This window comes from Pipistrellus kuhlii, unplaced genomic scaffold (genome assembly GCF_014108245.1).
Source record: "Pipistrellus kuhlii isolate mPipKuh1 unplaced genomic scaffold, mPipKuh1.p scaffold_m20_p_105, whole genome shotgun sequence".
In the NCBI taxonomy this organism is placed as follows: Eukaryota; Metazoa; Chordata; class Mammalia; order Chiroptera; family Vespertilionidae; genus Pipistrellus; species Pipistrellus kuhlii.
Window position 1 is genome coordinate 556,409 of NW_023425411.1, and position 15,848 is coordinate 572,256.

The following is a 15,848-nucleotide window of genomic DNA, read 5'->3' on the forward strand; positions in this document are numbered from 1 at the left end:
CCCCTCAGCACCCCCCCCCATGTCTTCCTGGCCCCTCAGCACCCCCCCCCACCATGTCTTCCTGGCCCCTCAGCACCCCCCCCACGTCCTCCTGGCCCCTCAGCACCCCCCCCACCATGTCCTCCTGGCCCCTCAGCACCCCCCCCCCACGTCCTCCTGGCCCCTCAGCACCCCCCCCCATGTCTTCCTGGCCCCTCAGCACCCCCCACATCCTCCTGGCCCCTCAGCACCCCCCCCCACGTCCTCCTGGCCCCTCAGCACCCCCCCACCACGTCCTCCTGGCCCCTCAGCACCCCCCCCCCACCACGTCCTCCTGGCCCCTCAGCACCCCCCACATCCTCTTGGCCCCACCAGCATTCCCCCACCCCCCATATTCTGTCCGCTGGCTCCTCTCACAAAGGTGGCCACGCTGGGTGAACGCACGCAGGACCAAACCATGGTGGCGAGTGTCCCTTGAGAGCCCTGGCTGAGGGCCCGCCACCAGGAAGCTCCTCCGGAAACAGGGAGCCGCCATCTCCCGGTGACCTCCTCTCCCCGCTACTTCCGCCCACAGTGCCAAGACCCTTCTCCCCGGCTGCTCTTCAGAGCGGAGCCTCTGCCTCTGCAGGAGGGAGCTGATCCGGGCCCTGAAGACTGAGCAAAGCAACAGCTGACCCAGGCCGCCTGCAGCAGCAGGGAGTGAGCGCCCGGGCTGGCGCTGGCTCCCCGGAGTCCCCAGGGCTAACAGGGGGCTGGCGCTGGCTCCCCGGAGTCCCCAGAGTTAACGGGGCAGCCCCGGGCTGGCGCTGCTCCCCGCAGTCCCCCGGGTTAACAGGGGGCTGGCGCTGGCTCCCCGGAGCCCCCAGGGCTAACAGGGGGCTGGCGCTGGCTCCCCGGAGCCCCCAGGGCGAACAGGGGGCTGGCGCTGGCTCCCCGGAGTCCCCAGGGCTAACAGGGGGCTGGCGCTGGCTCCCCGGAGTCCCCAGGGCTAACAGGGGGCTGGCGCTGGCTCCCCGGAGCCCCCAGGGCTAACAGGAGGTGGCCCCGGGCTGGCGCTGGCTCCCCGGAGTCCCCCGGGTTAACAGGGAGCGCCCCGGGCTGGCGCTGCTCTCTGCTCTTCAGTGTCCCCACGGCTAACAGGAGGCAGAGAAAAGCATTGCCCACACCCACCATGACCGTTTACTACTCAGATCAAAGTTACACAATGCCGCATGACTGTACCCTCCACATGTTTTATTCTGCATGGTTATACAGTGTGAACGATCAGCTCACAATCCCAGTTAGTTTGATAAGTTTTATTCTTCCAAATGGTGTTAGTGTTTAGGGCAAACATATTACATTTACTGTGACAAGATCAAGAGCGATGCATTTGACTGGGACAGTGGCTCCCAGCAAAGGGGATGGAGAGCTAACCACACCCGGACCCTCACGTGGCACCTGACACACTTCATGTAAAGGTCAGGCGTGTGAATTATTCACCGGATGCTCAGAGGTGAGAGAGCTGAACAGAACCCTCACTTCCTCTTCTTTGTGGAATACAGCTTTTCTTCCAGTGGGACCGGGACAATCCCTTCGCACGCCTTCACTTCCTGGGTCAGAGGGTGTCTTACAATATTCCGTCTGATGACGTCAATGTCTCGAGACAAGTGCTCCATCATGCTTTCCACAGTGGTTGTTGGTGAATAAAAATCCACCAAGAAGTACCTGCAATCAAACAGAAATTCATGAATCCTGCCTTCTGAAATACAACCCTCCCACTTTCTGGGCCAATGCCTTCATCCTGCCCCCCAGAGAGAGACATCACCCACACACAATGCGTCCTACAGCCGCCCCGCTAAACAGTGTGCTGGCACGCCCAGCTCCCTGTCCCCGTGTCCTTTCCCATTACCCTGTGGTGAACACTGGAGTCCAAACAAACTTTAGGGCAGCAAAAAGCCTTGTGACATTACATAGAGTGGGAAACAGAAGTTATGGGTGCAAACAGAATATGCTGTTCAACAAGACTGAACTTTTCAACAAACCATTAGTTGATTTTTTGTGTGAAAACATCTAATTCTCCAAACGATTTTACAAGTGACTTAATGCACCAAAGAGACATAGTGAGACCATCAGCTACCCTTCACAAACAAGGAAAAGAATTAAGACCCGCCTGAGACTTGTCTAAGACAAGTGCACATTCAAAAACTGACCATGAACAAAAAAAAAAACCACCACTTCCTCATCATGGGAAAGGAAATAAACTTCCAGATCCTGGAAGCCCAGAGAGTTCTAAATAAGAATCCACGGGACCCACACCGAGACGCATTATAACTGAAATGACCAGAGTTAAAGGCAAGAGAAGAATATTAAAAGCAGCAAGGGGAAAACAACTTGTTACATACAGGGAACTCCCATAAGGCTACCAGCAGACATGTTGCAGCCAGAAGGGAGTGCCACAATATAGACAAAATGCAGAAAGAAAAACTTTCAATCAAGAGTACTGCACAGCACCACTGGCCAGTGTGGCTCAGTTGGTTGAGCGCCATCCCATGCACCGAAAGGCTGCTGGTTGATTCCGGTCAGGGGACATGCCCAGGTTGTGGGTGTGATCCCTGGCTAGGACATGTACAGGAGGCAGCTGGCCCATGTTTCTCTCATATCTCTCTCTCTCTCTCTCTCTCTCTCTCTCTCTCTCTCTTTTCCTCTCTCTAAAAATAAATAAATCAGTAAAACATATCCTCAGTTGAGGATTAAAAAAATGAAAAAGAGCACTTTATGGCAAAGTTATTAATCAGAATTGTAGGAGAAAAGGATTCCCAGATAAGCAAAAACGAAGGGAGTTCATCATTACTAAACCAGCCTTACAAGATAGGGACTTCTTTCAGCTGAAAAGTAAGAGTGCTAATTAATAACAAAACAAAAAAACAACAACAAAAAACCCACGTGAAATACAATAATCTCACTGGAAAGGTGGGTATGTAATAAAGGTAGTAGATTTATCGCTTATAAAGCTAAAGCTAAAGAAGGTTAAAAGCTAAAACAGTAACAATAACTGTGGTTATGATAATTAGTTAAGGGACATACCAGGTAAGAAATGCTGAGCTGTAGAACGGGAGCAAACGAGCTGTTACCAACCTAAAGTGGACGGTCATGGGTGTCAGCTGTCACATGTAAGCCTCGTCATAACCACCGAGCGAAACCCTTCAGTAAACACACAGAGAGGAAGAGGAGGGATGAAAGTAAGCCACTACCAGTCATCAACTACTCAGGGAGAGAGCCAGAGAAGGAGGGACCGAGAAACTACAAACAGCCTGTGAACCATCAACAAAAGGACCATCAGCACTTCCCCATCAATAACTACTGTGGATGTAAACGGACTGAGTTCTTCAGTCACAGACAGAGAGCTGAATGGATAAAACTAAACCCCTTTATACGCGGCCTGCAAGAAGCTCCCCTTAGACGAAGGGAGACGCAGACTGAAGGTGGTGGGGTGGAAAGGCGTTCGGTGCCAATGGAAACACTAAAAGCTAAGGCGGCTATACTATGACAGAGAAGGGCATTACAGGATAATAAAGGGGCTACCCCACCAGAGGATGGAACACTTTAAACGTGTGTGCACCCAGCACAGGAGCACTCCTTATGTACAGCAAACACTCAGAGAGCTGAAGGCAGAAACAGACAGCAGCACAACAGTGGGGGGTTTTAACGTCCCACTTACCAATGTACTGAACATCCAGACCAAAAACCAGGAAGGAAACATCTGCCTTAACTGACACATGACACCAGCTGGACTTAACCGATACACAAAGACGTAACAGCCAAAGCAACAAAACACACATTCTAGTTAGGTGTTCGTGGAATATTTTTCGGTTATATCATATGTTAAGCCACAAAACAAGTCTTTTTTAAATTTTTTTATTATTAATTTCAGAGAGGAAGGGAGAGGGAGAGATTGAAACATCAATGATGAGAGATGAATCACTGATCAGCTGCCTCCTGCACACGCCCTACAGGGATTAAGCCTGCAACCCAGGTGCATGCCCTTGAACCCAGGACCCTTCAGTTCACAAACCGATGCTCATTCCACTGATCCAAACTGGCTAGGGCACAAAACAAGTCTTAATAAACTTTAAAAAATTAAAATAATGCCAAGCATCTTTTCTGACTATAATGGTATGAAACTAGAAATTAATTACACATGTAAATCTGGACAATTCATAAACATGTGGAGATTAAATAACATGCTACTGAGCAACCAATGGGTAAAGAAGAAATTAAAGGAGAAATAAAATGTAAAAACACCTTGAGATGATGAAAATGAACATACAGGTTTCCCTCGCTGCTCAAAAGCAGACCACGCCTGTGAAGTCTTTCGGAAGCCGAAATGGACCAAGTGAAGAAGCAATTATTATTAATTTATATGAAATTTTTTTTAAATGTTCCCAGACCCACAATGTAATGTGCATGCCATGTTTTCATTCCATTCCTACGGTCAGACTCTCATTCCACCGTGCTACGCGGGGTGACTCCCTTCCGAGCGCTCGCAGGCCGTACGGACACACACAACCAGCAGCAGGCGCAGGTCCAGCACAGACGCCCGGACACAGGACACAGCTCACAGACACAGCTCACAGCTCACAGCGGCGGGGCCGCCCAGCAGCAGAGTGCACACACCTCGGGACCCGCTGCCGCAGACAATGCTACATCCTGTCCTAGTGACAATGCAGGAGCATTTACAAACCCCACACCCATCTCGATAAACATCACAACCCACAGGGGGACCTTCTGCAACCAACAGCAGACAGGCTGGTGAGCGTACTGATGCTGCAGGAGAAGAGGAAGTACCGTATTTTTCGGACCATAAGACGCTCCGGACCATAAGACGCACCAGTTTTTAGAGAAGGGAAATGAAGAAAAAAAAGATTCTGAAACAAATAGTGTCCTAAAATATTTTAAGTGCATTAAAACCCAACATCACAGTCATAAACACATGTAATCAACCCTGTAAAGTAAACAGCAGCATTTAGAACCATTTTAGAGCCGGGCAAGCACACAGAGACCACACAGAGCCGGGCAAGTAAAAAAACTTTTTTTTTAAAGTATATGTGTAGGCTATATTTGGACCATAAGACACAGGGACTTTCCCCCCCAACTTCTGGAGGAAAAAAAGTGCGTCTTATGGTCCGAAAAATACGGTAAAAGCATCCGATTGGTCAACAGGAAGCAAAACGCTCTTCAGCTGCAGTGGTCATGGTTGGGCATATAAAAATCTGAAGGAATTTACAAAAAGATATTGGAACTAATAACTGACTTAGAAAGCTTACAAGATACAATGTTAATATACCAAAAATAAAACCAGTGGTATTTTTATATACTACAGCAAGTAATCAGACCTTGAAATTAAGACACTTAGGAATTAATCTCACAAAAGATAAGAAGGCCTGCACACTAGAAGCCCGTCATTCTGATGGAGCCTCCTTTCCCAGGTGCTTACTCAGAAAGGTTCACGTGCGTGTCCACAGATCAACTACGTAATGTTCAAAGCACTTTACTGCCAACAACCCCAAACTGGAAGCCACACGGAGGTCCATCCCACTGCAGGTGGGCAGCCCCGAGGACACGGGTTCTGAGAGAAAGTGCTCACAGCGGCCCACAGACCCGTCCCCAGAGGGCCACCCGGGGCCACCGGAACCCGTCCCCGCTCACGGCCTCACAGGGCCGACGGCCACCCCAGCGCTTCACACGCGTGAGCAGCAGCAGAGGCGGCCAAGACGGAAGCCAGAGGCCAGGAAACCCGCACTCCCAGCTGGGAACCGACAGGGAGCATGGCTCCCAGGACTCCCAGTGTGCACAGTGCCCTCACCTCCTCAACAGCCGAGGGCCGGGGCGGCGGGAGGCGGGGAGGGGTGGGCAGGTGGGCCCAGTGGCCTGTCCCGGCGATGCTGCAGCTCCAGCAGTTTCCGTGTCTCCCCCGTCTCCCCCGCTGCCGCCCTGAGCTTCCAATGGTCAGTCCCGGTCACTCGGCTGGAGTGGCCATGGCCAGGATGCCTCAAGGCAGGGCCATGGGTCACAGAATCACAGAAGCAAATGCTGGACGGCCCTGCAGACACTGCCGTGCGCCCCTCCTGCTGCTCAGGGACCGTCTGCCGGGCCACGGAGGAGGCAGCCCCCACCCCAGTTCCTGGCCGCCTTCTGGAAACTTCTAGTAAAAGGCCTGGGACCCCAGGCGTGGCTTCGGAAGCTCCTGTTACTACACAGCCCTGCAGCCTCCTCTCCCACCCTCCCTGCTCCCCACCTCATGGCCCTCTGCCTGCCAACCCCAACAGGGAAGGGCCGCAGCCCAGGCGCCCGTGCCCACACACGGTGGGGACAGCCCCTTCGCGCTATCACTGCTCATCTGCGCCCGGGGCTCCGGGCAAAGGAGCAGGAACTGCCACGACCGACACCATGGAAATTTCCAGAGCACCGCCACCGGCCGAGCCGGGGAAGGCCCGGTCACACCGCCCGGCGGCCTGCCTCCCCCTCCGGAGCCCAGTCCTCCCCCGGAGGGGAGCAGGCAGACGTCCAGGACAAATGCCCAGGACAGCCGGTCAGCCGGCCAGTCTCCGCCGGCCTCGGTGGCCCCCGGGGCTTTCCCACGCAGGAGAGCCGCGCGTCCTGCAGCTGCAGTGTGCACGCTGTCCTCACGGTGTGTCTGGGACCACGGGCCTGGTCTCTCACCTCCTGAGCAAACCCAGAGGTGCTGGGAGAGGGGCCCGGTGCTGGGCTGGCGGGAACCTAGGCCCCCCTGGCCTCTGCCAGGACAGTGCTCCCTGCCACCGCCCCTCCCCTGCAGCGGCCTGAGGGGCCCGAGATTCCAGACACGCAGCAGCCTGCCTCTCCCTTTCACGCGGAGAGCGGTCTGGGGAGGCCCCAGCGGCAGTGGGGCCAGCGCTCCCGCTGCCTTCCCAGGAAGCGCAGACCGCAGGAGTCAGGGTGAAGCGATGACCTTGGCACTCCCTTGGCACCGCCCGCAGGCTGCGGAGGGTTGCCATGGAGAAACCACTCTGAATGCAGACGAGCTGCTGTTCCGGGGCCACAGGGCCTGCCTGGTGTTTCCAGAGGCTGCGAGCCCTTTGCCCCCCTCCCTCCGCCCGGAAAGGGGAGGATCCAGGGTCCGAGACCACATGCAGCCCCAAGTGCTTCATCATGGCACCGAGCAGGCAGCACAGCCACCCAGACCCAGGTCACCGCCCCGTGGACCCCTCCTCCCTCCCTCCTCACAACACGCTCCCACTCCAGGGAACAGTCTAGAATTACTGCCCCCCTGTGCCCCCCCGAAACTGGCCTTCCAATCCAACAAGTAATCAAGCTCTCCTACAGCCGCTCCCTCCTCCCTCGGCCAGCGGCCAGCGTGGCACCTAAGACCTGCTGCTGCCCACCCAGCCCCTCACCACCGCTCGGCGGACGGGCGAGGCGCCGGCTGGCACGGGTGGCGGGCGCGAAGGGCGCTGTCCACGTGCGCTCTGGCCAGGCCGCCCACCCACGGGAGCCGTGGGCGGCACCGAGCTCCGGCGGCACCGCCTGGGCACTGGCACTGGCACTGGCACAAAGAGGCTGTTCGGGGAGGAAGGAAGGACAGGGCTCGGACCCCAGCGCGTTCCTCGCCCAGACGCGTGCCCCCCGCGGGGGGACGGGGTTTCACAGGTCACGATGACACCTCCCACCTTCCTATTTCTCAGAAGCACACGGAGTCCCACGGCCGGGTCTGGCTTCCCGGGCCCGTGAACCAAGCGGAGGGGCCACCGCGAACACCCCCCGGCGGCCTTCTGCCCTCTCCCCTGGCCTCACCGACCCCGATCGGACATGAGCCCTGCCCCGGCCCCCGGCCCCCGGCCCCGGCCGGTGCTGGGGGGGGGAGGTCTCCCTGCACAGCTCCCGGTCCAGGCCGTGCTGGCTTTTCACTCCAACCAGTGCCGTGTTTACAGGTTTCCAGAGCGCACGCTGCCTGGATGAGTTGGGCTCTTTGTCTGTCACACAGTCACACACTCGCTCACCGCCTCCCTTCCCCCAGCACACGGCGGAAATTTCCACTGAACTCTCGGTGGCTCGCGGTGGGAGGAGAGGGGAGGGGAGGGAGAGAGAAGGGGAGGGGAGGGAGGGGTTTGGAGCCAAAGCATCTCGGAGCCTTTGGAGACAGAACAGACTGTCTGGATGCCAGTCCTGGATCTGTGGGTCGGACCGCGAAGCCAGCTCCCCCGCGCAGAGCCCCCACCTCAGGGCCAGGCTCCGCCCGGACAGCCGCTCCTCTCACGTCTGCCGGCCCCGCGGGAAGCACGGCCCGGCTGCAGGCTCCGCACACCTGGCCCGGCCCCGGAGCACCCGGGCCTGCAGCCTGCCCTGCGAGCCCGGGAGCCTGCACACACATGGGACGGGGCTGCAGGCCATCATGGGACATGGGAATGCACAAGATACGGAAATGCCCGGGACATGGGTGTGCACGGGACACGGGAAGGAATGGCAACGTGGAAACGATGGGTCATGGGAACACACGGGAATGCACGGGAACACGGGGCCGCTGGGGAGACCACAGCAGGGTGTCCGTCTCCGGGGCTGGTGCCAGCTCTGGGAGCGGCTGCAGACAGTGCGGAGGAGTCAGCCAGGTCGCAGTGCTCCCCAGAGCAGCTCCTTCGATCGCCGTGACCGTACGGAGGGCAGCCCCTGCGTGCAGCCAGGCTGCGCTGTCACACAGGTCCCGTCTCAGAGCAGACGAGAAGCGGCACGGCAGGGAGGAGAGCCCCCGGGCCTGTGCTCCGTCAGCCACGCCGGCCGGCCCGGGCTGGCCACGCGCCTCTGCTCCCGCCCAGCACCATCCCCGGAGGGAGAGCCTGGGCCGCACGCGCAGGGGGAGCACTGTGTGCTGCTGCCGCCGCGGCTGCTCAGATCCTGCCGTCCAGGTGAGCGCCCCTCCCGCCTCCTCCTGCCCGGGCGCCGGCCAGTCTCGCCCCAGAGCCGGGGAGGTGCTCCTGCCGCAGGCTGAGGAGGCCCCGGGAGCACAGGCTCACGGAGAGAACATCTAGGTGCCTCCACGGGGCCGGAGCAAATGCCGAGAGGGAGGGACCAGGCCTCCTTGAACCCGCGCCCAGGCCGGTCTCCAGACACCTGGGCAGCAGGGGCAGAAGACTCACCCCCCTGCACTCCCCTGTCCCCCCACCCCCCAGTTTGCCCCCCCCACCTACACCCCAGCCTGGCCACACACACCCCGCACCCCGGCCTGGCCCGATACTCACTGCCCCCATTCCTAAACACACACACCGGGGACAGCTGACGTGGGAAGTGACTTCCCTGGAAACAGGGTCAGTTCTCAGGTGACGCGGAGGTGCCACGGTCCCTGATCCAGGAGGCCTGGCCCGGCTCCAGGGGCCACGGGAGCGAGGGCGGCACTGAGAACACGCGCCGTCACCTCCGAGGCTGAGCGTTAGCCCTCGGGCGGTTCCAACGGGAACAGGTCCCAGGACGGACAGCAGCCTCAGACAGATGTTCCGGAATGCTGCCTGCTCCTGCCCGGGCTGACCAAACGCACCCTGGGCTGTAACGACCGTGTTTCTAGTTCTGCACAAACGGCACGCGTGGCCTGATGCAGCAGCAGCAGCAGGTGCCCCTCCAGCGGCCCAGCGCCCTCCGGGGCCGAGCCCAGCCACGGTCCCTCCCACGGGAGCCCTCTGCACCGGCATGGCACGTGTGCGGCCGAGGCGTGATGGGGGAAGGGGGGTGGGGAATAGCAGAGGCAGTCCCCCCCCCGAGGGGCCGTCCTGACAGCCTGGCTGGGAGCGGGCGGGAACCTGTGTGGGTCCTGCCCTCAGCAGCAACTGCAACTGGAACTCAGCGACCACGACATCACAGGAGCCACCGAGGCCAGGAGTCCGCGCCACCTCTTCCCCCCGCAGCGCGCACGCCGCGCACACACAGCGCGCACACAGCAGCCTCGGGGCGGTCAGGGCCGCCGGGATCCAGGCATGGCCGCCGGCGGCTCAGGAAGAGCTGCTGACCATGTGCGGGGCTCCGGGGCGGTGAGACCGGCCGTGTGAGGTCCCGCACCCCGAGGCAGACATGCCCCTGGCGGCCTGTGGAGCTAGCACGTCACAGGCCACTCGCTGGGGAGCACCGCCTCCCACAGCACCAGACACCGATGGACCCGAAAACAAGCGTCAGAGAGGCTCCTGGGCGCAGCTCCGCTCCTGAGCACGCAGTGGGAGCGAGGGGAGCAGGAGCCTCTGGTGAGCGAGCCAGGGGCCGCAGCAGGAGCTCGGGCTGCGGGCGCCACGCAGGACCAGGGACGGCGATGCTGCCTTCTCGGCTCCGGCTCCGGCCCAGGGTTTTCCTGTGCCGCCCACGAGGAGGCAGCCCGCGTGGACACAGCTGCCAGGGGGCGGTGCTCGGGCCCGGCAGCGCCACCCGCCCGGAGAGTGCTGGTCACACCGGCCTCCCTGTGACACCCTCCTGCGTCCTCCCCGAAGGGCAGGGGAGAGCACAGACACACACACACACACACACACACACACCCCGACTCCCCGCTGCACACCAGAAAGCACGGACACACACACACACACACACACCCCGACTCCCCGCTGCACACCAGAAAGCACGGACACACACACACACACACACACACACACCCCGACTCCCCGCTGCACACCCGGAAAGCACGGACACACACACACACACACACACACACACCGACTCCCCGCTGCACACCAGAAAGCACGGACACACACACACACCAACTCCCCGCTGCACACCCGGAAAGCACGGACACACACACACACACACACACACACCGACTCCCCGCTGCACACCAGAAAGCACGGACACACACACACACACACACACACAGACTCCCCGCTGCACACCCGGAAAGCACGGACACACACACACACACACACACACACACCGACTCCCCGCTGCACACCGGAAAGCACGGACACACACACACACACACACCCTGACTCCCCGGGCAGTGCCTTCCCCAGAGAACCCGACCCCTCCCCCCCCCCACCCCGAGGTCTCTCTAGACGGAGGCAGCGGAGCCACACGCAGTAGCCTTGCTGTTCGAGCCAAACCCCTTCGTGGTGACCGTGTTTTTAACGTTACACGCACAACCTCCACCTGCCCCGTTACCATGACGGAGCAGGAGGAATAGCCACTGTGCACGCACGTTGCCTAGCAACGCCTCAGGCGCTCCGCAGAGGTGTGTGTGGGCAGCAGAGCACAGCACACAGGTGCGGCCGCCAGGGGAGCGGGCGGGGCCGGCTCGGCAGGGGGAACGCAGTGAGAGAGCCTCAGGGGCGGCCGGCCCACCGCCTGCCCAGGGACCCTCCATCGCATGAACGTCCGCCTCCGCCTTCCCACCCTCCTCCAGGGAGACAGCGGTTCGCGCTGCCCCCTCCAGCCAGCAACCAGGGCTCCGAAAGCTTCCTACCAGCTCCACCGACTGGGCTCAGAGAATTCTCCGCAACTCTGTTCTCCTCCTGCAGACGCAAGCCTCGGCCTGTGAGGAAGTGGTTATATATAGGGTGCCCCAATAATGTACACACACTCTGAGCAATTAACAAGGCGTGTTTATCCAAGTACATCTCATTTCCGAGACGGCGCTCTCGGCTGCCAGGCTGTGCGTGCACTTTCTGGGACGCCCTGCACTGTGTGACCAGTCCTCACCAGGAGCTGTGCCAGTGGCGGAGCGGATGCCGGGGTTGGGCGCTGGGTGAGGCGCAGTCGGGGGCACCTTGGGCTTGTTGTCTGCAACCTGCACGTCCACGAAGGATGCACTGAGCACGTGCATGACACTGCTCGCCAGGTCTTTTCGAGGCCCCGTGGAACAGCGATGCAGAGGGTGACAAGGAAACATTTCCCAGTCGGAAGCTTGAACGCCTGTGCTCCCAGCCCGACCTGTGTCTGTACTGACCACAGGGCTGGGCCGGCATCGCCACACGCTGCTCGGCCGGGCAGCTGCACGCACCGGCGGCAGGCCCAGCCTTTCTCAGAGGCCCGCCCCCTCCGGCCGCGAGGACTCACCCTCCTCTGGTGTGCCGCTGGCTGTGGGCAGAGATCCGGTATGGCAGCGCCCGCTCCCCCAGGTTCTCCAGGTTCCGCACGACCGCGCCCCTGTCCATCAGGGCTTCTATCGTCCGCTTCAGCGCAGCCGCGGTCTCAGGCTGTTTGTTTCGTTTGTTTTTAAAAAGAAGGAAAAAACACATCAGAACCAACGTGAGGACTGGAATGACCGGGTCTGTCAGCTCTAATCAGCACAGCTCTACTGGGAGAAACCTTGGGTCAGAGCTACAGAAACGTGGACTATCTTAAATTAAAAAGAGAGGGAGAGGGAGAGAGCAGGAGGGAGACAGAGAGAGGGAGACGTTGCTGTAAAGAAAGCGAGAGCTCACGGGTGCGGAGGGAATCAGCGCAGCCGGCGGGGTTCGGGGAAGCAGCTCCGGGTCGGAGGCAGGAGCTTTGGGTGGCTCTTCCGGGCGCCCTGGCCGGGATGCAGCAGCGCCGGTCACGGCCGGGCCTGGTCCCACGGCTCCCAATCCAGCTCCAGGGGCGAGCATCCTTTTGGCAGGACCCAGCCCATCCCACCAAAACCACAGCCCTGGCAGGCGTTCCCCCAGAAGCGCGGGGGGACTGCGACCCCAGGAGGCCGAAGGAGCGCCCCCTGCCCTCCCGAGCGCACTCAGAGGGAGGGCGGACACCGGGCAGGGCCAGCGGCGGGCAGCACAGGGCAGCGCTGGCGGGAGCGCACGGCGGCGGGGAGGCTCCAGACAGAGGAGACACGGAGGACAAGCAACCAGGCTGGGAGGCGCAGAGGGTGAGGTGCCCGAGGAAAGAGCCAGGCGTTCCAGGGCGGAGGTCAGGATGGGGGGTTGAGAGGAAGACACTTCCCGCCATGAGTCCCATCACCCAGGGAGAGAAGACTCCGCACTGGGACACAGCGATGGGGGCAGAGCGCAAGGTGGCAGGCAGTGACCCAGCTGAGGCTGCTGGCCCCGTGGGCTGTCCTGGACGTGTGAGCAGGCACCGCGGCCGGGAGCTGCCGGAACCGAGCGTTCCCTAAGGCTGTGTCTGCACAGACAGGCTGGGGCAGACCTCTCCCACCGACTGCAGCCATGCGTCCTCACTGCCGTGCAGCCCGTCTTTCCACAAAAGCATTTCATTCCAGAGCGACTCCGGGATGAGGAGTGGGGGTGGGGCGGGCCTGGAAGTCAGTCTGGGCGGGACTGTAGGAGGACGGACTTCAGGAGGAAGTCACTGGGCCTGCCGCCTGCCCAGTGAGAGGGACCCAGTGGCGGTGGCCTGTCTGTGCTGTGGGGTCCAGAGGTGTTCTCGTTACAGGAAGGCTCGTGTCCCTCTAATTCTACCCTTCGATCCCTCTTTAACCCTGGGATCCAGTAAAACATGTTTCTGCACAGTGACCCTGCGGATAGTTGAAGCTAGCTATTGCGTTTCCTCCATCTGCAGGTCACTGCACTGGTAAAAACAAACTTCTGGAGGGCAATTTAGCAATAAAGACTAGTTTAAACGTGTGCGCCTTCAATCCCACTCACCCTAGATTCACTCTGAACGGGCCATGCCCCCGGCACAGGATTTAACTGTGGGGATGTCACTGGGACGGGGGGGTAAGTGGAAACAAGGCAGCCATCCGCTAACAGGAGCCGGTTCAGTGCCCTATTTTCACTGACTGGACCGTCCTGAGCAGCCATTGACACAGGGCGTTGAGGTGGACGTGCTGACATGAAAACACTTCTATAATAAACGATCAGCATGCGAGTCCACCTCTTTTGTTCTCCAAAGGAGAGTGTTAATGGCGTGCACACCAAAGAGGAAGTCTGGGTGAACACGCACCAAACGTTATCAGCTTCCTCTTCAGGCGTCTTCAAACTACGGCCCGCGGGCCACATACGGCCCGCAGAGGAGTCTGATCCGGCCCGCCAGGTTTTTTGGGCAGTGAGCGCAGCCGAGGTGTTACAGTAGGAATTAGTAGTTCATATAGTCCGGCCCTCCAGCTCTCTGAGGGACCGTGATCTGGCCCCCACTTTAAAAAGTTTGAAGACGCCTGATAGGTAGTAAATATTCTTTTTAACACTTTGTTATCCGATTTACTTAGCGAGCAATGAAAAGGCACTTCAGGGACTAACTTGTTGTGGGCAGATGGAGTCTTGTTTTAAGGACTGCTTCCCCTCCACCCATGCCAAGTGCCCTTACAGCAGATGCCAGAACAGGCACTCTGCGCTAGGGCCCCACCCTCCGCCTCAGCACTGCGCCCTCCCTCACCGGCTCCGCCCCCGGTTGCGGGAGGTGCTCCGACCAGAGGGCGGGGCGGCTCAGTGGTTACGGAGAGCCTCGTGGCCGTGCTCTGGCATTGGGGGGCTGCCACTGCAGCGGCTCCACCTCTCGAGAATTGGGGAAACGAGTCTGAGTCAGGGCCGGGCACCCCTCGCCCTGGAGTCAGGCAGCCAACGGAATGGAACAAGGTGAGGAGGAAGTGAGAGGAGCTTGCTCATTCAGAGGCCACGTGACCAGGACTGTCTGGAGACCCAGGAGACCTAACAAAGTGTATTCTTCAAGGACAGTAATGACAATAGGAGCCCAGAGCAGGCTGGGAGGAGAGGAAGATCCGAGAGCAGGAGCCCGTGGCTGAGCCCAGCCCAGATCAATGCCAAGCACGCGCCAGCCGCTGAGGGCGCGGGCGCAGAGGCAGCCGATGGCCGTGCCGTGGCCCCAGCTGCAAGGCAGGCAGAAGCCTCAGAGGTGAGCGGGCTTGCCTCCTCCCCAGCGCAGGGGCACTGGAGGGGCCCTGCTGCCCAGGAGCTCAGACAGGAATGCCGGCACCACACCAAAGGCTGGCACACACATTTCCAGGAGCCCAGAGCAAGGGCGGCCGGCCGCGTGGACCTGAAGCTACCAGCTGCCAGTCACCGTGTCTGGATGAACACAGATCTGTGGCTCAGCCACACAGCTTTCTTCCTCTTAGCCCGCTGTGTCCGAGCTCTCCAGGCTGGAGTGCCATTTGGAGGTCATTCTCGGTCAGGTCTGGGGCCGGTTCCCCTCAGGATTGGTAAGTCCGCGGACACGGGTGGCATCGCACACACGGGGATCATTGAGGGAGCTCTGGAAGCCATATGCCTGCGCCCACCCTCGGAGGTTTCTCCTCAGTTGGCCTGGGTTTCAAAAATCTTGGCCAATGGAGTTGTTTCCAGCCCAGGTGCACACCAAGGTGAGAACCACGTTCCGGAAGGAAGGTGCTTGGCTTCCATCCCCCCGAGGTAAGGATTGTGGAGGGTTTTCAGCAACCATCTCCTCCAGCTCTGACTGAAGGGTCATAGTCTCCCCTTTGCTCCCGACACTAAGAACCCCCCTTGAATGTGAAAGAGCCATGACAACCCGGCAGGTGACTACTGGTTGATACCACCTCCCCGGCAGGCAACGGCAGACCACGGAGCCCCTGCTTCCTCATCGGAAGGCATTCCCGAACCCGCCATCTGTTCCCGGGAGGTTTCCATTCCACCCTCCCCACGCCCCTCCAGATGCGCTTACAGATGAGCACGGAGCCAGGAACAGATTGGCAGGAGGCCCGTTCCTATGGCAGCGGGTAAATGAAATGCCGGAGCCCGTGAAACGGATAGGAGAGCAGGCATCAGGTGGACACCCAGCTGCCTGTCCTGCTGACGGCTCTCCATGCACAATTCAGCCTGCCTGCGCCTGAGCTCTCCGCCTCCTGCAGCGGGAAGAGGACACGGAGGGAGTGACAGGAGACCAGGGAGGAGAGTCAGCAAAGGCTCCGCCTCTCTCATGACCAAAGGGCTGTAAGAAAATTCTACTCAGACCTGGTGAGTCTTCTAGACACCTTTGTGGGATCA

The 15,848-nt window shown here is 59.7% G+C and overlaps 1 protein-coding gene across 1 annotated transcript in view; it reads right to left on the reverse strand.

Annotated features, from left to right (window-relative positions):
* Positions 1-1,191: 1,191 nt before the first annotated feature.
* Positions 1,192-15,848, reverse strand: part of MRPS6 (mitochondrial ribosomal protein S6) — a 58,621-nt gene continuing 43,964 nt past the window's right edge. The window contains exons 7-8 of the mRNA XM_036430272.2: positions 12,010-12,149; positions 1,192-1,683 (exon numbers count right to left, since the gene is read on the reverse strand). Of these exons, the coding sequence (XP_036286165.2) occupies positions 1,494-1,683; positions 12,010-12,149 (330 nt within the window). The 3' untranslated portion in view covers positions 1,192-1,493. The remainder of the gene's footprint in view (positions 1,684-12,009; positions 12,150-15,848) is intronic.